Here is a 26515-nt window from a genome sequence, read left to right on the forward strand (position 1 = left end):
GTCTTGATTCATTTATACTTTTATTTATAACATATAGCAAATATTTACTAAGTACCTACCATTTGCTAGGCACTGTTCTTGTTCATCAATGAACAAAACTGCCCTGTCTTCCCGAGGCTTATTTCTAGTAGGGTAGGAGAAGGCAGCAATATACAATTTGTAGTTCTAGCTAGATATGTGACAACAGACTAGTCCCGCAAGTTTTCTGGGGTTTAGTTTCCGCATCTATAAAGCGATGTGCATGTGGCAGAGGAAGAAAATGGTACTTTTCCTAATTATATTCCACAAGATTTGAAAATTATTTTTAAATATGGGACAAGGCCATAAAAAGCCACTAGGGGGCAAAATGAGCATGGAATAAACATTTTACTGATGTGAAATTGTAGAGACGAAAAGGAGAGTCATCCTTTATGCATCATTAAAAAAATAAGCAAACAGCAAATGTTGTGCATCATTATAGGTAGAGAAAGAGCACTACAGAATAGTTATCCAACTGTGTTTTATTCTATGAGTAAATTATTTTATTTTGAGACCATGTTTTTATAGGGAAGAACAGTGTGCAAGAAGCAGAATACTCCACTAGTAATTGAATAACATTTCTAAATTACAGTAAAACCATATCTACAGAAACACAAAACACCAATAAGTAGATTCAACACTGAAGTAGCCCTTTACTCACATGTTAGGATCTAATATATATTTAGAATTCTTTCTTTCACGTTTATTTTGCTTTGGTCTTATTCTCACTCTTTTTTTTTTTATGTTTCATTACATAAAGTTAAGGTGTACAACATGATTTTTTATATACATGCACACAGAGAAATGATTACAAGTAAGCAACTTAACATATCCATCATCTCACAAAGATACTCTGTGTATGTATATGTGTTAAGTAACAACAAACAATAATAATAACAATAATAACAAAGAAATACTAATAAGAGATAACTGGGAGTGAAGAAAGGTAAAAGGTAATTAAGATCACAATTGTACTTAATCTTAAGAAACTTTTTCTTTAACCTGTCTCTGTCTCTCTCTCTCTCTCTCTCTCTTTCTCTCTCTCTCTCTCAGACAGGATCTCCCTGTGTCAGCCTAGGCTGGAGGGCAATGGCACCATTATGGCTCACTGCAGCCTCAATCTCCCGGGCTCAAGCAATCCCTGGTGTGTGTGTGGTAAAAGCACCTAAAATCTACTGTTTGAAAATGTCCACTATGCAATAGTATATTATTAACTATCACCTTCATAGCCCTCCTGCTGTACTTTGGATTTCAAGATGTGCTAATCCTCATAACTGCTACTTTGTACCCTTTGACCTACAAATCTCAATCCCCTCTTCCCCTGGCCTATGGTAACCATCATTCTATTCTGCTTTTGTATATTTAAAGGGCTGTTTCTCTGTTTGCTTTTAGATTCCACATATGTTTTAGTCTGTTTTCTACTGCCATAACAGAATGCCACAGACTGGGTACTTTATAAGCAATAGAAGTTTATTTGGCTTATCATTCTGGAGGCTGTGAAGTCCAAGAGCATGGTGCTGGCACCTGGCAAGAGTCATCCATGCCAGAAGGTGAAGGGGGGAAGTGATCACACAAGACAGAGAAATGAATGGGGATAACCTTATTAGGAGCCCACTCCTGCCATAACTAACATAATCCTACGATAACAGCATCAATCCCTTCATGAGAGCTTAACTCTAGTGGCCTGATAACTTTTTTTTTTTTTTTGAGATGGAGTTTCACTTTTGTTGCCCAGGCCGGAGTGCAGTGGTGCGATCTCAGCTCACTGCAACTTCCACCTCCCAGGTTCAAGCTACTCAGCCTCCCAAGTAGCTGGAATTACAGGCACGTGCCACCACAGCTGGCTAATTTTTGTATTTTTAGTAGAGATGGGGTTTTGTCATCTTGGCTAGCCTGGTCTCAAACTCTTGACCTCAGGTGATCCACCTGCCTCGGCCTCCCAAAGTGCTGGGATTACAGGCATGAGCCACCGTGCCCTGCCCTGATTACCTCTTAAAGTCCTCACTTTTAATACTGTTACAATGACCATTCAGTTTCCAACACAACAACTTTTTGATGGACACATCCAAACCATAGCAACATATAAAGGAAATCATGCAGTATTTTCCTTTCTATGTCTGGTTTATGTCACTTAACATAGTGTCCTACAGTTTCATCCATGTTGTACAAATGGCAGAATCTCCTTTACAAAAGCTGAATAATATTCAATTATACACACAAACACCACCACCAACAACAAATTTTTTATTCAATCATCCACTGATGGACATTTAGGTTGTTTCCATATCTTAGCTATTTTGAAAAATGCTGCAATGAACATGGGAGTGCAGGTATCTCTATAAGGTGCTGATTCGATATCCTTCGGCTATATGGACCCAAAAGGGAATTGCTGTGTAGATACTGCTACTAACCAATATAGGCCTCTCAGATTACACAAGAACATTCACTATTCTTTGTTTTGTTTTTCAATTATATCCCCTTGAGAAGTGGTGGTTTTAAAAACATGTTTAAAAAATATTTGAAAATCTTTGCACAAAAAGTTGCAGTATAATTGTCTTTTCCTTGAATATGGACCAGCTTTAGAGACATGTTTCTAGCCAATAGAATGCTTCAGAATATCGTCTGACTTCCAAAGATGATGTAGAAATGGTAATACAGCTTTTTTCTCTCTCTCAGGATACTCTTCCCCAGACTACAGCCGCCATGTTTTGAGGAAGCCCGTACCACATGAAGAAACCACGTGTATATGTTCTGTTTGAGAGCTCTAGCTGAGATCCCAACCTGCAGCCAGCATCAACAGTCACATATGTGAATGAGCTTTCAGATGAATTCAACATCCAGCTTTTGAGCTCCCCAGCTGAAGTTGTGTGGAACAGAGATGAGCTATCCCCAACAAGCCTGCCCAAATGTTGGATTTTCAGGAAATAAAATGTTATTGTTATGGTTTTAATCCACCAAGTTTTGAGATTTTTTTTTTTATTTTTGTTCTTTTGTCTTTTTGGAGTTTTTTGTTTGTTTGTTTTTCTTTACAAGGCAACAGATAATTGAAATGAGGGATAGTTACATTGAGAAATATGGCAGAAGAATTTAAGGAAATGAACTACCAGGGGATTAAATGAGTGCTTCTGTGGAGTCCTATTGGCATGGATCCACTCCCCCTTGCCCTGAACAAAATAAAAAGTTCTCAAAGTATGCTATCCCTCAGTGTCTAATCCCATGTGCACTAATGCTCAGGACTGTGGGTCTTAGAAACAGATGAATGTTTCTCATGTAGGAGCATCATTATCACTGAAAGCAAGGATAGTCATTGGCAGATCACTATACACATTTTCCCAAGCAGCAGATCTCCAAATTAGAATCTTTTCTTGGTTCAGGCCTTCCAGTTCACAAAGAATGGTGATCCTGGCTTGTATGGAAGCACAGTAATGACCTCATCAAGCTAGAAGCATTGAGGAACAGGAACATTTCTCCAGGCAGAGGACTGATGCCAGTGAACTTGCAAGCACCCGCAGGGAAAATGGGCGAGTAGAACCATGTCAAGCTTAAAAAAACACAGACAGACACAGAATCTGTTTGTTGTATATTGTGACTGGAACATGGTAGGTTCTCAATAAATCTTTGTTAAACGAATGAATAAATACCACAAACAACATTATTTTATGTCCTAGAGTTGGGATACAAAAGTAAATATAACATAACCTCTCTTCTAATAGAGTTTCTGACATAATTAGATGGTTACAATCACTTATTTATCACCTAATCTTTGTCACGTACTAGCTGAAAGGCAAAGACAAGATACAATGGTGAATCTGATACTAGCCATATTAGTAAAATTGATCAAATCCCTTGTTCTGATAGTCTTCTATCTACCATGGTGGTGAAGGAAGAATCCCTGTTCCCAAATAGTACAAGATGGATGAGCTCATGATATACTCAACACTGGACAGATGAGACTGGCAGCAGTTTATTAATCACATACACTCACAGCCTGGGAGAGAGGAGTCTGCACACATGCAGGGATACATAGTGGTTACACTCAGGAGTAGAGTGAATTAGCAGGGCCTGTGGTGTACAGTATCTGGAGGATGAGTTACCTCCTGGTTCCCATGGGGGGAGGGGGATGTAATTTGCTTCTTTGAGTAATTTTACCAGCTCGTAAGAAGGCAAAACCACTTGGGTTGAGGCCTGAGTCGGGTAGCTGATAGGGGAACCTGCCTGGTAGGGAGCCTTTTCTGCTGGGTAGGGGACATATCTGGCAAGAGCAAGGGAACTCATGGCTAAACCTTTAGGACCCTGTGAGGGTCAGAAATGTCAAGTCAACACATGCAATTGTAGGTCTTACAATACATCCCTTCACTTCTCCTGGCCTCAGATCCTCATTTGTAAAGTCAAAGAGTGGGGAATGAATTCTCTCAAGGTTCCTGCCAGTTTTAATTCTCTTTAATTCTCAATATGTGTAGCCAGTTAAACGAGGGGTGTTTTGGTCATTTTCTGATGCACTTGCTGTCCTGATTGTTGTATGAAGATCGGTCTATTCTTGTTAACTTTAGAGCTATCTCAGTGAATTCAGGCCAATTTCCTAGGGGCCTCTCAAAATTTTAATATGAAGTTGAGACATTTAATTTCCAAGGAGTGGGAAGGGGAGTGTAGTGTGTTATAATATTTAGTACAGAAGTCAATTTTTAAATTAAAAGGAATAACTTTTAATTTGAGTCAAGAAAAGAAATGCTATTTATAAATCTAGAATCAATAATATTTTAAGTGATGTTAATCTTTCCAAAATAACATCTTAGCAAGAGTTAAGAAATGTTTATATTCTCTTCCAGAGAGGAAAATTCATTATCACAGACAGTAGGGGATTTATGATTTTCATTAAATTGTATAAAATCAGGACTGCAGAAGAATAATAAAAAACATCTTGACTGAAAATCAAAAGGAAAAAATGTGTTTGTCTTTGACTTCTAGATCTAAGTGTGCAGAATTTAATTAAAATCAGACATTTGATTTCACAAGTCTCTGTTTTAAAATAAAATAATCCTCATTTAAGGAAAAGAATTAAGTATTATAATCAGTCTCAATAACAAAAAATCATATCTAAGTACATTAAAAGCATTATGATTATAACAAGTTTTTCTTCTATGGAAGAAAACTGAAAAATCAAAATGCCTACTTTTATAGTTCTACTTTATATTTTTAAAAATCATCATAAGTGAAAAAAATCAATAAAATAGGCCGGGCGCGGTGGCTCACGCCTGTAATCCCAACACTTAGGGAGGCCGAGGCGGGCGGATCACGAGGTCAGGAGATCGAGACCATCCTGGCTAACACAGTGAAACCCCGTCTCTACTAAAAATACAAAAAATTAGCCGGGCGAGGTGGTGGGCCCCTGTAGTCCCAGCTACTCGGGAGGCTGAGGCAGGAGAACGGCGTGAACCCGGGAGGCGGAGCCTGCAGTGAGCCGAGATCGCGCCATTGCACTCCAGCCTGGGTGACAGCGAGACTCTGTCTCAAAAAAAAAAAAAAAAAAAATCAATAAAATAACATTGTTTAAGAACTGGTACTGTAGACACTAAGAGTTTCCTTTAGTAGGCTTTTACTCATTTATAAACATAATGGCCTCTTACTTTATTTCAGGAAGTCTGATGAAAAATATTCCAGCATGTGTCTTTCTACAAGCATGGGACTGACTTTAAACCCAATGTAAAAAGTTTACTTTGGGACAAGTGTTACACTAGACATCCAAAATGATGCAGTTGAAGACTCCATTGCTACAGATTTGATTCAAAAGGTTTGCCACTCTGCAATAGTGACAATAATTGACATTGACATGAATAGCTGATCAAAGTGAAAAAAAATCATATTATTGTTCTTTTGAGCATGTGTGCAGCAAAAGACTTAGTCTATATTTGGGCAAAAGAACGCAGTAACATCATAAGGCTGGTATGCATTCAACTGTACATCCCCCAAAAGACATATTGAAGTCCTTACTCCCACGACATCAGAATGTGACCTTATTTGAAAATAAGATCGTTACAGAGATAATCAAGTTAAAATGAGGTCATTTGGGTAGGTGCTAAACCAACATGACTCGTGCTCTTAAAAAAGGGAAATTTGGACACAGAGACAGGCACACACAGAGAGAAGACTACGTGAAGACCATGTCAAGGTGAAGGCAGAGATTGGACTGATGCATCTACAAGCTAAGGAATGTCAAAGATTGCTTTCAAAGCACCAGAAGCTGCAAAAGAGGCATGGAGCAGATTCACCCTCACAGCCCTCAGAAGGAAAAAGCCTTGCCAAAACCTTGATTTCAGGTTTCTAACTTCCAGAACTCTAAGACAATAAATTTCATTTATGTAGGCCACCCAGTTTGTGGTACTTTGTTACAGCAGCCCTAGGAAACTAATCCAGTCTGAATTCTATTTTTTTCAAACCATCACTTTAGTCTTATCCCTTCCATTCCTCAACAGCAGTAAAATGTTCCTTCTAACCAATCATTTCTGCACAAATTACAATGATATATAGATACGACAGCATGACAGTTACTGTGGTTCAAGCATTAACCTTCTTTAAAATAACTCTAATTGAGAGGGTTGTGAGGAATTCTTCTTCTTTTTTTAATCCTGGAAGAAAACCCAGAAAATACGCTTCTCAACTTTGGTCCTGGCAAAGAGTTTTTGATTTAGGTCCCCAAAAGCAATTGCAACAACAACAACAACAACAAATTGACAAGTGGGATCTAATCAAGCTAAAGCGCTTCTGCACAGCAAAAGTAAAAAACCTACAAAATAAGAGAAACATTTACAAAGTATGCATCCAAAGTATGCATCTGGTTACAAAGATTTAGTAACCAGAATCTATAAGGAACTTAAATCGACAAGAAAAACAAATAACCACATTAAAAATGGGCAACAGATATGGTCATGAAGAATTCTAACAGAAAAATAGAAAAAGTATACTGCCTAGAGGAACCTCAACCATAATATATCACACTTGCAGTAATTTTCAAGCTGCTCTCTTGTTGAGTATAATAAAACCTGACCCATCTATGATTTTAAGAAACACTATATCTTTAAAAATTGTTATGGCTATTATTTCACTTGCCTGGGACACTGCCCTTTTCTTTCTTTGCAAATAAATATATTTTCCACAATATAAATCATCTTATGCTCTGTCTCCTGATAAATTCTGTGTTTTAGGGGAAGACAGGAGAGAAAGGGAAGGCAGAAAAATGGACACTTTTCATAGTATTTGAAATAAGACGAAACATGTCAAGAAAATCGAATATAAGAAGCACTGTTCACAATTTTCAAGTATAATGGCCCTAAATATAGGCGGTTCTTAAGACAATACTATGAGACTAAAATTTACAATGCAGACAAGCCAAATTTGAAAGATCTTGGACGGAGATAAAAAAGCATATTTTAATACACTCCACCATATCAAAAAGCAAATTATAATATAATACAGAATCTGCAGGGGAAACAACAGAGTGAATGTTTATAATTGATCTTAGAAGTAGTTAGCTTGTTCAAACCCAATCCTTATAGCTTTTAAAAAGTCAATTTTTCCTGAAGAAATCATATTGCTTCTGTAGCTACATAGATTCATCAATAATTATTGCAAATATTTATTGAATACTTAGTACTTAGACACTTATACTTGAATACATTATGTCATACAACCCTTCTAGCAATGAATACCCCTGTCTTGCTTTTACAGATGAGAAAAGTGAGGCACAAAGAGTTTAAATAAATTACTGAAGCTCCATGGCAAGTAAGTAGTACAGAATGTAAATCCATGCAGTCTGGCTCCAGGGCCTCTACCCTTAACTACTATGCAATATCAATTAACGAACATGACTAATGTAACATAAACTTAAACATAAGGTTGAAATATTATTTGCCCAATGAGAAGATTGCAGAAAATATTTTTATCAACTTGAATATATATACATGTGGAGACACAGATGCAATTATCAAATGTCTAGTTGCTGCAATTTTAATTTATATGGATTTCAGTAATCGCATTTTAGATAAATTAGTATATTAATCAGAATTATTGACTTTTCTACCTTCACATTTCATAACACAATAACAATACAGCCTACTGGTTTAGCATAAGGACTCAGGAACAAGTTCAAAATGTCTAGTCTACTATTTTCTACCATAATAATGTTTAACAAATTACTTAACTCTGTTCTCAATTTCCTCATGTGTCAAATGGGAGTTATATGGCACCTACCTCATTGGGTTGTTAGGAGGAGTAATTGAGTTAAAAAGTGCAAAGTGCTTAAAGAAATGCTTGGCACACAAATTCTTGAAGTATAAATAGATGTTAGCTGTCATATTTTTCAAATGCTTCATTTTTACCTTTGGCATGAGTGGCTTTGCCATCATTAGAGCCCACTTCGAGTTCTCCCATGCTGTTTCTCATATTATCTCCCCTACTACCCAAGTTATTTGAAATATAGACTTCCAGTGCTTCAGTGCTTTCACTGAAATTCATATTTCAAGCCACAATAGCCATTCACCTGACATTAGAAAGGTTTATTTGTTACTTAAGAGGGTATTTTTGATCTCTACAATGAAAATACTTACAGTATTTACAATATTGCTTATATGTTATCTTTAAAAGACTTTTTTTTTAACAACATGCAGCACTTGCAATACTAAAGTCAAGCTCCCAGAAATAGTTATAAAATTGGGGTTAAATTTCTTTGCCTTTTAAAAACCAGTTCTGTACAAAAGCATCCAATGCCATTACAGGCAAATCTGTCTTCCCAAAACTATTCATTGTTCAAAGTAAAATAACTGAAATAACAGAAGCAGAATTTGAATAACCTAGTACAGGAGACTTGATGAGGAAACTCTTTGGTAAGGGAAAAAAAAAGATAATTTGGAGGAAATATAATTGTCATATTTGGGAAAAGAGGTTACAAAGTTAATATATAGGGAGAGTGAAAACAAACACTGGCACTTACACTGGTTTTTACCATTATTGTCAGGTTTCATTGTGGAACTTGACTGAAATACACAGAGCTGACAGATCTCCATTTCATGTGGTACTTGTGGATATAGCTGAAGGTAGGAGAAAACTGCCCATGTTCAAACCATAATTTTCTGGCACAATTTTCCATGACATATTAACTGAAAAACAGAAGGGAAAGAAAGCAACTCTAAAATATCATAGTTTCAGAGCCATACTAAGAAAATGGAGTTGTTTTGTGTGTGTTTGTGAAGTATGTAAAAGTTTTAGTGTGCATACTAGCATGACTGTCTAACTAAATGATATTACTCATCATTAGGATGTCCTTTCCCTTTTTGTTTTGGCGATGGATACATCAGGTCCCAGGGAAGGACTGTGCAGCTATTACAGGTCTAGCTCTTGTTGCCTCATCTCTTGACCTAGGTGAGGCTTTCTACCCCGATAAAGCCAGCTGGGTGACTTTAACAGAGGATAGCACATTTACCAAGTACTGCAGTTTCCTTTAATATAACTTTCTGGAGCCTATTCCAGAGTGAGGGAGCAATGCCAAAAAAAAAAAAAATCCAAAAAGAAATTCCTACATGACTAGCCATGAAATTAGTGGATGTTCTCAAAATCCCTAAGGTACATCGGCAGGACACCTTGGCTTATGTTTCAAAGTCAAATAAACAATATGCAAAACTTAATCAGGTAACTCAATTTTTTGCTTGGCTTCTCAATTGGAGCAGAAATTCAAGGGGGAAAATTTAAATAAATATGTCAATTGCTTTCAGAGACAGAAGTAGAATTTGAATAACATCTATATCTAATAATTCATTCCTAAACGGGCAAATTTTTTAACTTTTAAGTTCAGGGGTACAGGTGCAGGTTTGTTACATAGATAAACTTGTATCATGGGGGTTTGTTGTACAGATTATTTCATCACCCAGGTATTAAGCCTAGCACCTATTAGTTATTTTTCCCGATTCTCTCCCTCCTCCCTCCAACATGCCCCACTGTGGGTTGCTCCCCTCTATGTGTCCATGTGTTCTCATTATTTAGCTCCTACTTACAAGGAGAACATGTGGTATCTGGTTTTCTGTTCCTGCATTAGTTTGCTAAGGATAATGTCCTGCAGCTCTATCTATGTCCCTGCAAAGGATATTGTCTCATTCTTTTTTTATGGCTGTATAATATTTCATGGTGTATATGTGCCACATTTTCTTTATCCAGTCTATGATGGATGGACATTTAAGTTGCTTCCAGGTCTTTGCTACTGTGAATAGTGCTGCATTGAACATACACGTGCATGTGTCTTTATGATAGATTGATTTATATCCTTTTGGGTGTATTCCCAGTAATGGGATTGCTGGGCTGAATGGTATTTCTGTCTTTAGGTCTTTGAGGAATTGCCACACTGCCGTCCATAATGGCTGAACTAATTTACACTCCCACCAACAGTGTATAAGCATTCCTTTTTTTCTACAACCTTGCCAGCATCTAAATCAGCAATTTTTAATGCTCATATTCTTGTAGTTCATTCAAATTTGAAAGGGATATCTTTTTTGATTCAGAAGAAATAGAAACATCAGAAAAAAACAAGAGACCAGAATTTTTTTAACTATAACATTAATTAAGTAGATAATGATGGATTATTGCATCTTGTTGATGACTTGAAACACAGCTTCATGGATAATGTAGCTTAAAGAAAGTACAATCACAAAGTTTATCAACTGAACTGGGATATTTTTGAGAGTAAAAGGGAACAATATTAATAATTATGCTGGGGGTAAGTAAAAATAGGCAGAAAATGGGACAATGGAATTGTCTCCAGCAAATCATAATATGTGGTCATTCTACCTAAAGTTGTGCAGATACCTAAACCAATAAATGCTAAAATGATTGATGAAAGGCGGTGAACACTTGAATGAGCAATTTCAGAAATTCAAAAATATAGTTAGATAGAAAGCACAAAAATCTAGTGTTCAGTGGCAAAATAGGGTAGCTATAGTTAACAATAATTTATTGTATAGTTCAAAATAACTAGGAGTAGATTTAGAATTTTCTCTACACTAAGTAATGACAAATGTTTGAGGTGACAGACATATCTGTTACCCAGATTTCATTATTACACATTGTATGCTTGTATCAAAATATCACATTTATCTCATAAATACGTACAACTATGATGTATCCACAAAAACAGAAAATAAATTCACCAATGGAGTAAAAACCTCAAAGGGCAGCTGCCTGTTGGTCTCTAAGGTACAATCCTAGGTTTTTTGGTTTGGTTGTTATATCCTTTTGTTGTTGCTATTTTTGTTTGGAGGGGAGTGCGTTTTTTGTTTGTTTTATTTTTACTTGTTTGTTTTATTGGGGTGGGGGTGTTGAGAGAAGAGTTTTAAGTGAAATTTTATCGTTCCTTTGGAAACTAGTCCCCAACAATGGTCTGGCTTCTTTTGTGAGGGCCTCAGGATTTTGATCCCGGAATATAATGCAATGGCTCATGATACATTTTATTACTATAAACCCTGAAGAAAGTTCTGCTCATTAGTTAATAGCACGTTGTTTGGAGTCACAATATTCGGGATTCCACCACCTTGGGAAAGTGATTTAACACAGCAGCCAAAGCAATCTTTTTCAAAAGAAAAAAATCTAAACATCACTCATCAGTTCACAATCTTCATTTCTTTTAGAACCAACACACAAATCCCACAGGATATTTCCTGGCCCCTTCCTGTTATTCCAGCCTCAACTCCTGTGTGGCTCCCCTCACTTGCTGTTCCAGTCACTCAGGTTCCACTTAGAAGAGTGGTTCACAAATTCAGCTGATGTGGCCCCCACCCCTGCCCCAGAGACATTTAGATTTGGCAATGTCTGGAGAGATTTTTAGCTGTCACAACTTGGTGGTGGTGGTTGGCTGGGGAGAGTACTGGCATCTAATGACTAGGGATTAGGGATGCTACTGCTAAGCATCGTGCACAGGGCAGCCCCCAGTAAAGAATCATGCTGACCCAAAATGTTAATAATGATTAAGTTCAGAGCTCGATTTTCATCTTTCCTCAGACCATGCTTCCCAGATCTTGCACACATTGTTCTCTTTGCCTAAAATATTCAGGCTATTTTCCCTTATCCTCCTTTACCCTTGCCCTTTCCTCTTTTTTCTCGTCTTCTCTAACTCCTACTCGCCCTTCGATAACCCTCTTATAATGGCTTTACAGACACTTCTTCCCAGATGAATGTTACTCTTTCAAAGAATTATGGAGCACTAAAGAATATTAGTAGCGGGGGCCGGGCGCAGTGGCTCATGCTTGTAATCCCAGCACTTTGGGAGGCCGAGGCGGGCGGATCACTAGGTCAGGAGATGGAGACCACGGTGAAACCCCGTCTCTACTAAAAATACAAAAAAATTAGCCGGGCGTGGTGGCGGGCGCCTGTAGTCCCAGCTACTCGGAGAGGCTGAGGCAGAATGGCGTGAACCCAGGAGGCGGAGCTTGCAGTGAGCAGAGATGGCGCCACTGCACTCCAGCCTGGGCCACAGAGCGAGACTCCGTCTCAAAAAAAAAAAAAAAAAGAATATTAGTAGCAATTTCACATGCATTTGTATGTGTTCGACTACCTCTCTCCACCACCAACTCCAGGTGGGTAGATGTCATCTAGCTTATATTTACCACAGTACCCCCAGCAGCTAGCACAAAATGAATAAACACTTAACAGCTTCACTTACAAAAGGGAAATAGGGTAACCATCTCATTAGGTTGTAAAGATTAAATAATACATACAAACTCTTTAGCACAGTGCTTGAATCACAGTAAATGCAGACACCGAGGCATTGTAGGCATTGTAGTTTGTGGAAAGGAGAGGGGGTTCCGCCTGTCTCATTTTAGCGCCACCCAGCCTTCCTCCATCACCTCCGTCAGAGAAACTCCTCCTCCCCACAAGTAAGCCGCAATTGCTGCGCCTGCGCTTTCCTGGTTCCACCGCTAACCAGGCTGCCGGAAGCACTTTCCTCTTTCCCACTGGCCCGCCGCAGGTGGGGTAGATACTGCGCATGCTCCATACTCGTGTCTCCGCCTCCCGCCCACCGGTGCCCAACCGAAGAGGAGAGCGCAAAATCTGCTAAGACGCCTGCGCGAGCGGGCATGCCCCGGAAGCAGTTGTTTGGCCCTGTGACACGTAGCAACGGGGCTGGTTCAGGGTCTGAAACACAGTTTGGGGGTTGTTTGGGACTACTGAAGCTACTGCCTTTGCCGCCAGCGCAGCCTCAGAGTTTGGTGAGTGACCCAGGCCCGTAGCACACTGTTCAACTTCTCTCCACACCTGTGGAAATGGGCTTGTTGCCGTCTTTCGGCGCCGCGCCCTGGTCCTTTTCGCTCAGACCGTCGCTCCCATTCAAGCCCTTGCCCTGACGCGGGCCCCTGCACCTCAGGCGCGACCTTCCAAGATTCTGCACTTTCCTGGCAGGCCGCAGGCCTTATTTTGCCAGGAAGCAGTCGCGTTGTCAGCTGTAAAGCCCTGTCTTAAGGTGAAAAATCATCTTTGTTGTTATTGATATTTTAGACCCCTATGGAACCACAACTCCCACGACCTCGCCTCTAATGGAAGGCATATCAGCTCCTTAAGGTGGAATTGTCTTACTGGGCCGCAACTTAAAGAATAGACATTTTCTTTCTCTCTCTCCGCTACCGCCCTTCAAATGCTGCGTTCTTTCCGCCCCCCCGCCCCTCCCCCACCCTCCGAATTACTGAAAAAATATTTGTTGTGTTCTGTATTTGCTTAAGCAGACTGCCAGGAACGAATTCAGTAGAACCTTGGGCATAAGCAGTGTTTGCCATTTCTCTTTTATTACAGATTATTTGCAATGTCAGGCTTTGAAAACTTAAACACGGATTTCTACCAGACAAGTTACAGCATCGATGATCAGTCACAGCAGTCCTATGATTATGGAGGAAGTGGAGGACCCTATAGCAAGTAACTTTTCATCTTTGGCAATTAATTTAGTCTACATTGCAGTGAAAACACATATTTAGAATATTTGGTTCTGCCTAAAACAATGTGTGAACATGTCCTTTATCAGGAGTATGATCTTTCATGCATAATCTTCCTCTAGAGAGATATGTGACACTGGCTTGGGTTTGAAGGTATTGCTCTATTTAGAGTTGAGTATCTTCTGCAAAATCTTCAAGTGTATCATGAATGGAAAAGTAGCTTGTTTGAAGAACTGTTTTCTGGTAACAGTATTTCTGTATTTAAATGATGATGGGAGCTTCAGGTACCTAGGAGATATTCTGTTAGTTCATGGGACCAGTGAAAAATTAAAATATTTTGTTAGTAGTTAAATCAGTCCAACTCTGAGACTTTTATCAGTGCTAATTGAAAGTGTTTAGTGACATTATTTAATGATGTAAGCTCCCTCTTACGAATCATCAGGTGATTTTCATACAGCAGTTGATAATCATTTTTATTACTCCTCGTTACTCCTCTTTCTGAAACCCTTATGGTCAGTACCACACGTTATAAGTTTCATACTGAGGAGGTTGACTCAAAGCCGTTAGCCTCTGAACATTTTTTTTTAGATGATCTTTTTATAGTACCTGGTGTTTGTGACAAAAATACATGAACTGAAGGCTTTCTAGCAATCTCACCTAGGACATCATCTCCCTAGTTTCTTAGGACCCTAGAGATAATCTTATCAGCTTCCTGTCAAATAAAGGAGCTTCCTAAACTAAGATTGCTTAAGCTTTTTTAGATGGTTCTGGATCTCTTTGAGAATCTTATTACAACTGGGCCTCTTTCCCATAAATACGTGGATTCACTCAAACGCCCAAATAAATGTGCCTATATATCTTCAGACAATTCGTGTGTTAGGTGATGTTCATCCATGGATCCCGAATTTAAAACCTCATAAAGACTGTTCCACGATGAGGGCAGGGGAAGGTTATGTATCTGTGAGTTTGTGAGAAACATGCAATACAAGAATGTGTTTGGATTAGAGTGCCCAAGAATTTAAGAAACAAAATTCAAATTCAGTGTGGCTCTATAATAGAGTCTGTCTTGGTTAGGCTATCCTTTCTAAAACCTATAGTCTCTTTGAGTCTGCTTAATTTGGTATATTCTAAGGCTTTGTTTTCCCCTCTAAAACTTAACACATTTGAACAATGGGAGTGAGCATGTCAAAATACCCCCTGTGATTCATTTCTCTTTTCTGTTACTTAATTACATACCAATTAGGATTTATCTCTTTTGAGAAATTAATGGGCAGAGTTGGAAAATTTGTATTGAGATATTTCCATTCATGTATTTACCTAAATATGTATTTTTGGTGATTGCTCTGTGTATAGGAGAGCCAGAGTCCATCTAATAAATCCTTGCCTAAAGCAGCAACAGGGCTTCGGAGAACCTGTCTCTGTATGCAGGCCTGTTTTTATCCGAATGGTTTTTATGATTAGAACTCAACAGAGCTATTCCACTTAGATTGCAGCCTACGAGATTTATCTGCCTCTGCATTTCTTTTCTGTCCTGTCCACGTTTGCATCACTTAAAAGGTGTGACTTATAGTCTCATTCCATTTAACAGTCATTTCAGTTCTCCACACAGCAATTTAGATATTCTAAACAACTTGTTGCTGATTAGCACTTGTTGCTTACTATTCTCACAGTTTCATTCCAACCAAATCATGTACCAGTAAGCATTGCTTCAGTACTAGTGATGAAGTTTTATTCTGGGTGATTATATAACCATTTTTGCTATAAACTTAGGTTTATAGATGATGCCTGGGAAAACAAGCCTAATGTATTAACAGTAATAAATTTGAGTTTCTGAGATTTATTTTTTAAAAACTGGACTCTGCTATGTGTACCTTCAAGTAGATCTGCAATCTAATGACATTTTAAATGTCCATCTCAGTTAACCAAATAATATTTTGTTTGATTTGCTAATTTGGTAACAGAGATCCACTAATAACTTTTAGCTCTCCATTGGTGAAAATCTAGGTGCAAATAGCATATTACTTGCATTGTCTTTACGTTTTTAACTTGACTTGTTATTAGTACACAGTTCTGCATTTGCCATAATGAAGTCAGCTTTAACATTTTTGGTTTTCTCTATAGGTGTTTCACAAGTATCATTCATACATCCATTCACCAAAAAAAAAAAAACAAAAAAGTGTAAAAGCCCCTTTGATCATAATCTGTTGAGTTATATGAACGGAAAATTGGACAGGTTCCACATTGTATTCTAGATATGCTTATGAAATATATCATAATACCAAGTCACATTTTTTAAATTATGAAAGCTGTTATTTTTTTTCTTCAACTTAACCTGGTAGTATCTTTATGGAATATCTGAAGATTTCCATGAACTTAGGTAACCAACCCAATATGTTAAGATGCTTTGTCTTTGTTATTGGTACAGAGTACTTATGAGAGTATTGATTTAGTATCTGCTGCTTTTCCTGCCATGAAAGTATGTTGTTTTAGCCTGTAAAGATCATGTCTGCCATACCATGTTTTAGTTTAAAACCAGCAGGAACAAGTCAGAAATTTTCCTGAATAGGTCCTGCCAGAAAAGGAAAATAGTAAAATTCTATGATAATGTCATGTTCACCTTTCCTCTTGAAGATGGAATGATGGTGCCACCTTTGAAATAATCAACTGCTTGCAGTACTTTTCTTCCTTACATGAAATTTATGGGTTTATATCAGCAGCTCTCAAAATTTAGGATGTAGGCTACAGAGGGTCCTTGAGACTCTTCTGAAATTCTTTAAGGTCAAAGTTATTTTCATAACAATAGTAAGATATCATATACCTTTTTAGGTATGTTAACATTTGCAGTGCTGTTGCAAAAGTATTGATTGGTAAAACTGTTGGTAGCTGAGTATGAATCAAGGTAGTGGCATCAAGTTGTTTTAGTAGTCATCGTATTCTTCACTCTGTAGACTTGTTAGAGAGTTGGCAGGCAGTCAATTTCATTTAAGGATTCTCTTGAGGAAGCAGTAAGAATTATCTTTTATTAAATCCTGACCCTTTAGTACACATATTTCTTTAATATTCTTTGTGACGAAATTTAGTGTTTACTACATACTGAAGTACAATTACTGTCTCTATGAAAAGCACCTGTGCAAGCTGAACTGGCTGTTATTTCATGAAGACCATTTTTATTTGAAAGAACAACTGATAAACTGTGGTTATTCAGACTTGAGCGTTTGGCAGATATTTTCTCAAAAATGAATAAAGAGAGCCTCACCCCAAGGAAAACAACTGACATTATGACTATAAGAATTTAAAGGGGAATTAGACTAAAGGTTTTCTAAGGCTTCTCAACTCTCATTTTTTAGAATATCTTTTAAAATAATTATTTTACATCTGTGTTTCTTAGTATATCATTAGATTAGTCCCATCAATAAGTTGGATTTTTTCAAAGCATGATGGAACAGATGTTTAAAGATGTGGCTTCAGTATCCTCCTCTTCCCTCTTGCCATTGTCACTAAAATAGCTGTGATAAGCCTTTCCCTCTAGATGCAGGGTTTGCTATAGCACATATCAAATGAGACAATAAATGTATAACTACTTTGAAAAATAGTACTTTGAAAAAGTACTATTCAAATGCAAAGTGTACTAAAAATCTTTTGTTATATTCAGCAAGTGCTCACAAAGCAAAAGCTTGATTTGTTCACTCTGTTTTTAAATTGATGGTTTTTCTTAAAGAGATTTGTCCACTTGCCAAAAGTAACATACTATGAAGAGTAAAGAAGAGTGATAATTCAATGGCTATCCAAATTACAGTGAAAAATTATATAACACGTATTACAAAGTCTGACATCCTAAGGTTTCATTCAGTCTTAGCCATAGATTTTATTTCATAGTGTATCTTCATATCGTATATATCCACTAAGGGAGAAAAATAGACACAATTTTTACATTTTTATTTGTTGACCTCCTAACCTTTAACAGTTTGTAAAGTGCTTAGTGCTATGTAAGTGAATATTGGTATCATTAAGAAGATTTTCTATAAAAATTATGATTTTTTTATTGTAGATAATCAGCTTGATCTTAGTAATCATTTCAACCACGACTTATAAAAATTGGCAAAGTTTGTAGCTTAGGAATTTCACAACTAAGGTTCTTTAGCTGTCACATGAAAATTAGGAATTGAAGGGATATTAACTGTACAGAGTTGAAATACCTCTGAAAAATTTAACTTTCATTTATAGACAGTATGCTGGCTATGACTATTCGCAGCAAGGCCGATTTGTCCCTCCAGACATGATGCAGCCACAACAGCCATACACCGGGCAGATTTACCAGCCAACTCAGACATATACTCCAGCTTCACCTCAGCCTTTCTATGGAAACAACTTTGAGGATGAGCCACCTTTATTAGAAGGTAAGATTTGTTGCAACACTTGATAGTACTCAGTAGTATTCAGCTGGTTAGTGAAAATTCATCTTAATTTGGAGAAATTGTCTTTTCCTTTAAAAAAATAATCTTGTAGAAAAAAGTTTTCTGCTAAACAACTCATTTTAAACAGAGTATATGTGAAACCACATTGGGCCAGAGGGGACCAGATTTTTAATAGATCTTTTAGTAGTGATAATAAAGTATGTTACTATGTCAGCATCGACTTTTACTTTAGTTTATTGACTAAATTCTACTAGTGGAAAAAGTGAGAAGAAAAAGCATGGTATCCATTATTTTGTGTGGAAATAAACTGGCAGAACTAGTGACATCACTAAAAAAATGGTGATTTTGAAATTGTATTCCAAAACCTAGGAAGTGGTAGTTCTGAACATTTTTTTTTTTTGAACTAGATACTCTTTGAAAATCTAATGAAAGGTATGAACACTCTCCTCAGAAGAAATGCACACATATGCATAGAAACGTAGTTTTGTATACAGTTAAATGGGCCCCCAGGTATTCCTGAAGCCCCAGGTAAAGAACCCCTTACTGTTAACCCTTTTTGTATATTATTTGCTATGCAGTCATACCTAAGGGATGTAATAAGTGTCTGTTTCGTCAGATCCATACCCTTTTCCAACACCAATCCAGAAATGACATTTGTGGGATGAGCACCACATTGAAGACTGGCATAGAGAACTCACTAAAATAATATCATCCAGGCCAGGCACAGTGTCTCAATGCCTATAATCCCAGTGCTTTGTGGCGCTGAGGCTGGAGGATCTCTTGAGACCAGGAGTCCAGCCTGAGCAACACAGCAAGACCCTGGCTCTACAAAAAAAAAAAAAAAAAGAAAGAAAAGAAAAAAATTAGCTCTGTGTTGTGGCGCACACCTGTGGTCCCAGCTACTCAAGAGGCTGAGGCAGGAACATCACTTGAGTTCAGGAGTTTGAGGCTATAGTGAGCTATGATCATGCCACTGCACTGCAGCCTGGGTGACAGAGACAGACCCTATCACAATAACGATAATAATAATAATATCATCCAATATTGCTAGATCCTTTTTTGATGCTATCTATGTCATTTTGTCTCGTTTCAACATAGATTTTGATCAATTAAAAATACACCACAAATCCTAATTAACTTTTAAATTTTCTTTCTCTTTAGAGTTAGGTATCAATTTTGACCACATCTGGCAAAAAACACTAACAGTATTACATCCGTTAAAAGTAGCAGATGGCAGCATCATGAATGAAACTGATTTGGCAGGTCCAATGGTTTTTTGCCTTGCTTTTGGAGCCACATTGCTACTGGTAAGATTTTCATTTCAACCTTCAGGGTGCAGTTAAAGAACAGCCTTTAAATTTTAAATGTTCTACCAAAAGCCATTTTGAAACTCCGCTTTATACCTCAAGTCTTGGATGTGTTTGGAATAGTACTGAGTTGCTTGTATTTATACCTATTCATTAGTTCTCCATCTATAGTAAGTGTAGCATGTTTTAAAAATCATTTCTTGTTCTAAGAAATGATTCAATTATTAGGGGGAAAAAAACAACAACAAAAAAATAGTAAACAACAGGTATAGCTTCAGTCCCTCATTAGAATTCTGTCTTTTCAGAGGTTACTTACAGTTTTTACACTATTGCTTTTTTTATTTAATGGCAGCATTTTTTTAAAAATCTCTAAACCTTGGTTAAGGTTTTGTTCTAGTCATACTGATGATTACTTTTCTATATAATTATTTTCCCAATTTATCACCTTCCCAAGAATGTTAAGGCATATTGAAAACAGAAAAGTTTTAAAGTAATTGTTAATATTTATTTTGTCTTATGTCTCTGAATTATAAGAGATAACTAATGTATAGAAGATGGGATTTTTAGTCATAAGAGCTGGGCTTGAACTGAGTGCTCCTGATCTGCCCTTGGCCACATCATTTAATCTTTCAGTTTCCTCTCATAGAAAATAATCCTATCCTGCTTACCTAGCAAGATTATTTTGAAGATGAAACAAGACAGGTTATGTGAGAACACATTGAAAAGTTAAAAACACTGTACAAGTGTGAGTTTTTATTACTACATGAATTAATTCATCAATGAACTCAGCAGAGCTTTTTCAAACTTCTGCATTTTTAATCAAGTATTTACAAATAATCTAATAAAAGTCCCAATAATTTTTTTTCTTAACATAATCTGTAGAGGCATTCTCCTAATTTAGTTTTTATGTGACAAAAATTGGATAAATCAATAACTTTTTAAAGGCTTTTCTGTAAACTGGTTTTAGTGATAGTGTGACCTGAATACAAAGTTTGTTCACAAAGTTGACTAACAGGGTAATTCCAATTTAGCTAATCTTTGCAGTGCTTAAACTGTTTATTGTTGTGTTTTCTTAATCAAAGGCATGTATAAATCAGCCAATAATTTGGAAAAATAAAGAAAAAAATATCTTCCATTATATTCCTTTTGCCATTTCTTCTGTTCCCCACAGAACCCTGGCTTCCTGTTTATCTTGGCTTCCTTTCCCCTTCCTCCTCTAACACCCATATAAAGTGAATCATAAGATTTCTTCTTAGAGCCGGGCGCGGTGGCTCACGCCTGTAATCCCAGCACTTTGGGAGGCTGAGGCGGGCGGATCACGAGGTCAGGAGATCGAGACCATCCTGGCTAACACGGTGAAACCCCGTCTCTACTAAAAATACAAAAAATTGGCCGGGCGAGGTGGCAGGCGCCTGTAGTCCCAGCTACAAGGGAGGCTGAGGCAGGAGAATGGCGTGAACCCCGGGGGGCGGAGCCTGCAGTGAGCTGAGATCGCGCCACTGCACTCCAGCCTGGATGAAAGAGCGAGACTCCGTCTCAAAAAAAAAAAAAAAAAAAAAAAAAAAGATTTCTTCTTAGAAAGATTATGACTATCTCCACCAATGAGAATTAATGCTTTGGGGCATTTTTGGTGGAATTAGGTACTTTCAACTGATATAACTATTATCTAGACATTTTGAATGGCTTTACATCTTGTCTCTATTTGCCTAAAATCATCCAGAGTTCTTTTTAGAAATCTTACTATTTTGGGTGATTCTGCTATGCTTTTGTCTCTTTATTTGTTCACTTCTATGCCAAGCCTACACACTAACTGGAAAATGGAGAACCAAGTATCTGTGTACTTTAAAGTTACAAAGATTGTAACAAGCCAGTGTGCTCAGTCTTTTACTTCTCTACATAAAGAATAGATAGATTAGTAGATTTTGATGCTCATGAATTACTTGCTACATATACTGATTCAGGTGAAATAAGGCCAGAAATAACTTACTTTTTGCCCTTTAACCTGTAATAATCTTCTTTACCCTTAGGCTGGCAAAATCCAGTTTGGCTATGTATACGGGATCAGTGCAATTGGATGTCTAGGAATGTTTTGTTTATTAAACTTAATGAGTATGACAGGTGTTTCATTTGGTTGTGTGGCAAGTGTCCTTGGATATTGTCTTCTGCCCATGATCCTACTTTCCAGCTTTGCAGTGATATTTTCTTTGCAGTAAGTACTGTTCTTTTTTTGGGGGGGTTGATTGACCAATTCTATGTAGTAGGATTCACTTCATCTTCAGTTTGAGATAAATCACTGATTCAGCAAACATATCAGATAGTGCCTCTTGTAGTAGGGACAGTGCCAAATGGTTTTGGATTAAAAACAATGGTAATGAGAATAAATTTAAAAACCTTTATACCATCTCTTATTTTACCCATGATCAAGAATTTCACTAGTTTTGTGTTTACTGACCATTGTCATAGTGGTAACAAATTGAACAGGGTGATTGTTAAATATTACCTGAAAAAGGTCAAGTCATTAGTGTTCAAATTATGCTTACCCTCTTTGATATTTTCTAGATCCCACCTAATTTCTTGAAACCATTGGACATATGCCAAATGTACGAATAATAAATACATACTCTCCATTGGGCAGCTTTTTAACTGGAAATGAAATGTATTCTTTATATGATAAGAGGCTGTTATCAGCCTTGGTGTTTCTCAGATAGATGTTCTTGTAAGCAGCTTTAAATATGTGTAATTTTTAAATGATATTTTAGGTTAGGTTAAAAGGATAGGTATGGCCAGGCACGGTTGCTCACGCCTGTAATCCCAGCACTATGGGAGGCCGAGGCGGGCAGATCACCTGACGTCGGGAGCCTGACCAACATGAAGAAACCCCGTGTCTACTAAAAATACAAAATTAGCTGAGCATGGTAGCCCATGCCTGTGTAATCCCAGCTACTCGGGAGGCTGAGGCAGGAGAATCACTTGAACCCGGGAGGCAGAAGTTGCAGTGAGCCAAGATTGCCCTGTTGCGTACTTCAGCCTGGGCAACAAAAGCGAAACTCTGTCTCAAAAAAAAAAAAAAAGAAAAAAAGGGAAAAGTATACATTACCTATACATTACCGCCAATAAGGTTCCTCCTTGTGGCCAGTGTGCAGATTGTCTCAATATAAAATCTTCATGTGACTAGTGTTAGACGTTACCAGTGGTCAGGCTTTGTTACACTTTGAAAGCTAAAGTGGAGGTTTGAGAGGAGAAGAGACAAATATGTCAGTTATTTGTCTGGTACAAGAAATTTGGCAAGATGATGCTTTACACTATTTCTGCTTTGAATAGAAATATTTCATATTTTCAGTGTAGAAATCACTCTTATTAAGAATTTATATATTCATATTTGAATTTTACCGAAGTTATTTTCTACTAAAACCCTTTTTTCAACTAGAAACAATTTTGCCTCCAAGGGGACATTTGACAGTGTCTGATGGGGGGCAAGGGTGCTACTTACATCTTATGTATAGAGGCCAGGGATGCTGCTGAACATTCTGACGGTGCACAGGACAGCCCCCACAACAAAGATACATCCAGCCCAAATGTCAGTAGTGCCAAGAATGAGAGACCTTATATTTTTAAAAAGTAAAACATAGTTCTAAAAAAGCTGCTTATTACATTTGAAATGATTCACGATCATTGAATTTACTGTAAGGTTCAGGTACATTTTAGCATTTGAAAAAAAATCCTGATTATTTTTGCATATGTCTACTTGCAGATTTAAAATGTAAATTTAAAATGCTTTAGAATAGGTTACTGTAGTATTCTTACATAACTAATCTCATCTGCTTTTTTTTCTCCTCCCCCCTTTTTCCTTGTTGGTTACAGAGGAATGGTAGGAATCATTCTTACTGCTGGGATTATTGGATGGTGTAGTTTTTCTGCTTCCAAAATATTTATTTCTGCGTTAGCCATGGAAGGACAGCAACTTTTAGTAGCATATCCTTGCGCTTTGTTATATGGAGTCTTTGCCCTGATTTCTGTCTTTTGAAAATTTATCTGGGATGTGGACATCAGTGGGCCAGAGGTACAAAAAGGACCTTGAACTCTTAAATTGGACCAGCGAACTGCTGCAGCGCAACTCTCATGCAGATTTACATTTGACTGTTGGAGCAATGAAAGTAAACGTGTATCTCTTGTTCATTTTTATAGAACTTTTGAATACTATATTGGATTTACCTGCAGTGTGACTAGCTTTAAATGTTTGTGTTTATACAAATAAGAAATGCTATTTCTTTCCGGTTCCTGCAGCCATTGAAAAACGTTTTTCCTGCAAATTATAATGTTTTTGATAGATTTTTATCAACTGTGGGAAGCCAAACACAAAGCTGATAACCTTTCTTAAAAACAACCCAGTCACAGTAAAGAAGAGACAAGACGGCCGGGCGCGGTGGCTCACGCCTGTAATCCCAGCACTTTGGGAGGCCGAGGTGGGTGGATCATGAGGTCAGGAGATCGAGACCATCCTGGTTAACACAGTGAAACCCCGTCTCTACTAAAAGTACAAAAAATTGGCTGGGCGTGGTGGTGGGCACCTGTAGTCCCAGCTACTCAGGAGGCTGAGGCAGGAGAATGGTGTGAACCCGGGAGGCGGAGCTTGCAGTGAGCCGAGATCACGCCATTCCACTCCATCCAGCCTGGGTGACAGAGCGAGACTCCATCTCAAAAAAAAAAAAAAAAAAAAAAAAAAAAAAAAAAAAAAAAAAAAAGGAGACACAAGACTTACTGCAAAAATATTTTTCCAAGGATTTAGGAAAGAAAAATTGCCTTATATTCTCAAGTCAGGTACACTCAAAGCAAAAAAGTGATCCAAATGTAGAGTATGAGTTTGCACTCCAAAAATTTGACATCACTGTAAATTATCTCATGGAATTTTTGCTAAAATTCAGAGATACAGGAAGTTCACAATCTACCTTACTGTAGACATGAAATGCGAACACTTAACTTAGATATTAATGTAAACTCAACCTTAGGGACCTGGAATGGTCGCATTAATGCTATAATTGTTGGATCTCCACATTTCCCAAAAATAAAAAAAAAAAATCACTAACCTTTTTTAAGGAAAATATTTAAAGTTTTACAAAATTCAGTATTGCAGGCCGGGCGCGGTGGCTCACGCTTGTAATCCCAGCACTTTGGGAGGCCGAGGCGGGCGGATCACAAGGTCAGGAGATCGAGACCACGGTGAAACCCCGTCTCTACTAAAAATACAAAAAAATTAGCCGGGCGTGGTGGCGGGCGCCTGTAGTCCCAGCTACTCGGAGAGGCTGAGACAGGAGAATGGCGTGAACCCGGGAGGCGGAGCTTGCAGTGAGCCGAGACTGCGCCACTGCACTCCAGCCTGGGTGACAGAGCGAGATTCCGTCTCCAAAAAAAAAAAAAAAAAAAATTCAGTATTGCAGTTATCAACGTAAAGTACATTTGAATGCTTGTTAATTAAAACCTTCCCAATTAATTTTAACTGTGTTATTGAGTTTACTTTTACTAAACTACTATTCCCTTTCTCTCTTTTTTAACTAGGCTCTGATTTTGACCCCTAATTTAAGCTTTAAGAATAGAAATCAGCTAATACAGAATCAGACAAAAAGGAGATTAAATGAGAAGCAGTTTGAGTTACATTATTTTATTGTATTAAATGTATTTGATTTATATTGTCATGTTCTCTTGCCAGAGAGAATCTGTAGGAAAATACTGTATCTTTTATACTGATCATTGGCTTTTTCTAGAAGAACTGCCTCTGATTCTGGACAAAGCTCAGTTATAGTTATGAGAAAGATATGGTACAGGGAGGAAAATACTGCTTTTTTTTTTTTTTTTAAAGAAATTTTCAGACTAAATAAAAAGAAATGCCAAACTGATGTATCAATGGTTCTTTTTTGGAAAAAGTTTTAAGCATAAAAAGAGGTTGAGAGAAATAACATATTTATTGATTCACATAAATATGTTTTTCTTCATTAATCATCTGGAGAAACCAACTTGTCATTAATTTGTTTTGGGCTAGGTTTTCAAACTTACCAAATTGCTTTAGAAAAGCAATTTGGAAAGCAATTTGATAGGCTTTCCAACTTAACCAAATTTTTTATTGTAATTCTTGGATAGTATTTTTGTCTTTTTCAATTCATTTGTCTTTTTCAATATAGTTTTTGTTAAGGCAAATGTCTTCCCTTAATATCCAAATATTGCTAATAAACGGTAGAAGATGCTTTGGAAATTAAAATTATCTCGCTGTTGGTTAGACTTAACACTGTTAATCTTCAGCCAAATACTACATATGGATGAAATTATTTTCTTTTTTGTTGTTTACCCTATCCCCAACATTTTTAGTTTAAATTATTGTAGAGATTTTTTTTTTGTGGTGGTTTTTTATTTTGCTCCAAAATAATAAGATGCAAAACTGTTTTATGCTTAACTGTTGCTCTGTCAAAACAGCTATGCAGTAGAGTTGCATTTGGTGTTCTAGAGTTTGATTACATGCAGAGTCGTATATAGCCAAAACTTCTCTTATCAAACTCTGTTATGTTGGCGTATTTATATATACATTAAAGACTGTTGTACTGTGTCTCAAAAAGTACTATGTGGCTTTTTTTTTTGTCTATCATTGGAATAGATTTCTGTTTCTTCAGTTAAGTACCAGGTAGATTACCTGCCTTGCTTTAGGCCCATTTTATACTAAAAGCATACAGGTATCTTTAAACACTAGAGACACCATAGCTAAAAGCTCATCCAGTGATTGTCATTGAATAACTGAAACTCATTGTGGGGGTGACAGACTGAAACATGCCTGATC

The 26515-nt window shown here is 37.3% G+C and overlaps 2 protein-coding genes across 5 annotated transcripts in view; one reads left to right on the top strand and one right to left on the bottom strand.

Moving 5' to 3' along the window:
* Window positions 1-13082, bottom strand: part of KCTD16 (potassium channel tetramerization domain containing 16) — a 311156-nt gene extending 298074 nt beyond the window's left edge. For 2 of the 4 annotated variants that reach the window (XM_055285799.2, XM_063642706.1), the window contains exons 1-2: window positions 12768-13082; window positions 9002-9167 (exon numbers count right to left, since the gene is read on the bottom strand). The gene's annotated coding sequence lies outside the window, so the exon portion shown is untranslated. Of the gene's footprint in view, window positions 1-482; window positions 3560-9001; window positions 9168-12767 lie in introns of those variants that run through there. The other 2 variants (XR_010121687.1, XR_010121688.1) reach the window with 2 other exon arrangements.
* On the top strand, window positions 13052-26296 carry YIPF5 (Yip1 domain family member 5). Its single transcript, XM_055285801.2, has 6 exons — window positions 13052-13259; window positions 13837-13956; window positions 18198-18370; window positions 19550-19695; window positions 21723-21904; window positions 23557-26296. Exons 2-6 carry the CDS (start codon window positions 13847-13849, stop codon window positions 23717-23719), a joined length of 774 nt encoding a protein of 257 aa, XP_055141776.1. The 5' UTR covers window positions 13052-13259; window positions 13837-13846; the 3' UTR covers window positions 23720-26296.
* Window positions 26297-26515: the final 219 nt, after the last annotated feature.

The sequence above is a fragment of the Symphalangus syndactylus genome, chromosome 7 (assembly GCF_028878055.3).
Source record: "Symphalangus syndactylus isolate Jambi chromosome 7, NHGRI_mSymSyn1-v2.1_pri, whole genome shotgun sequence".
NCBI classification, from domain to species: Eukaryota; Metazoa; Chordata; class Mammalia; order Primates; family Hylobatidae; genus Symphalangus; species Symphalangus syndactylus.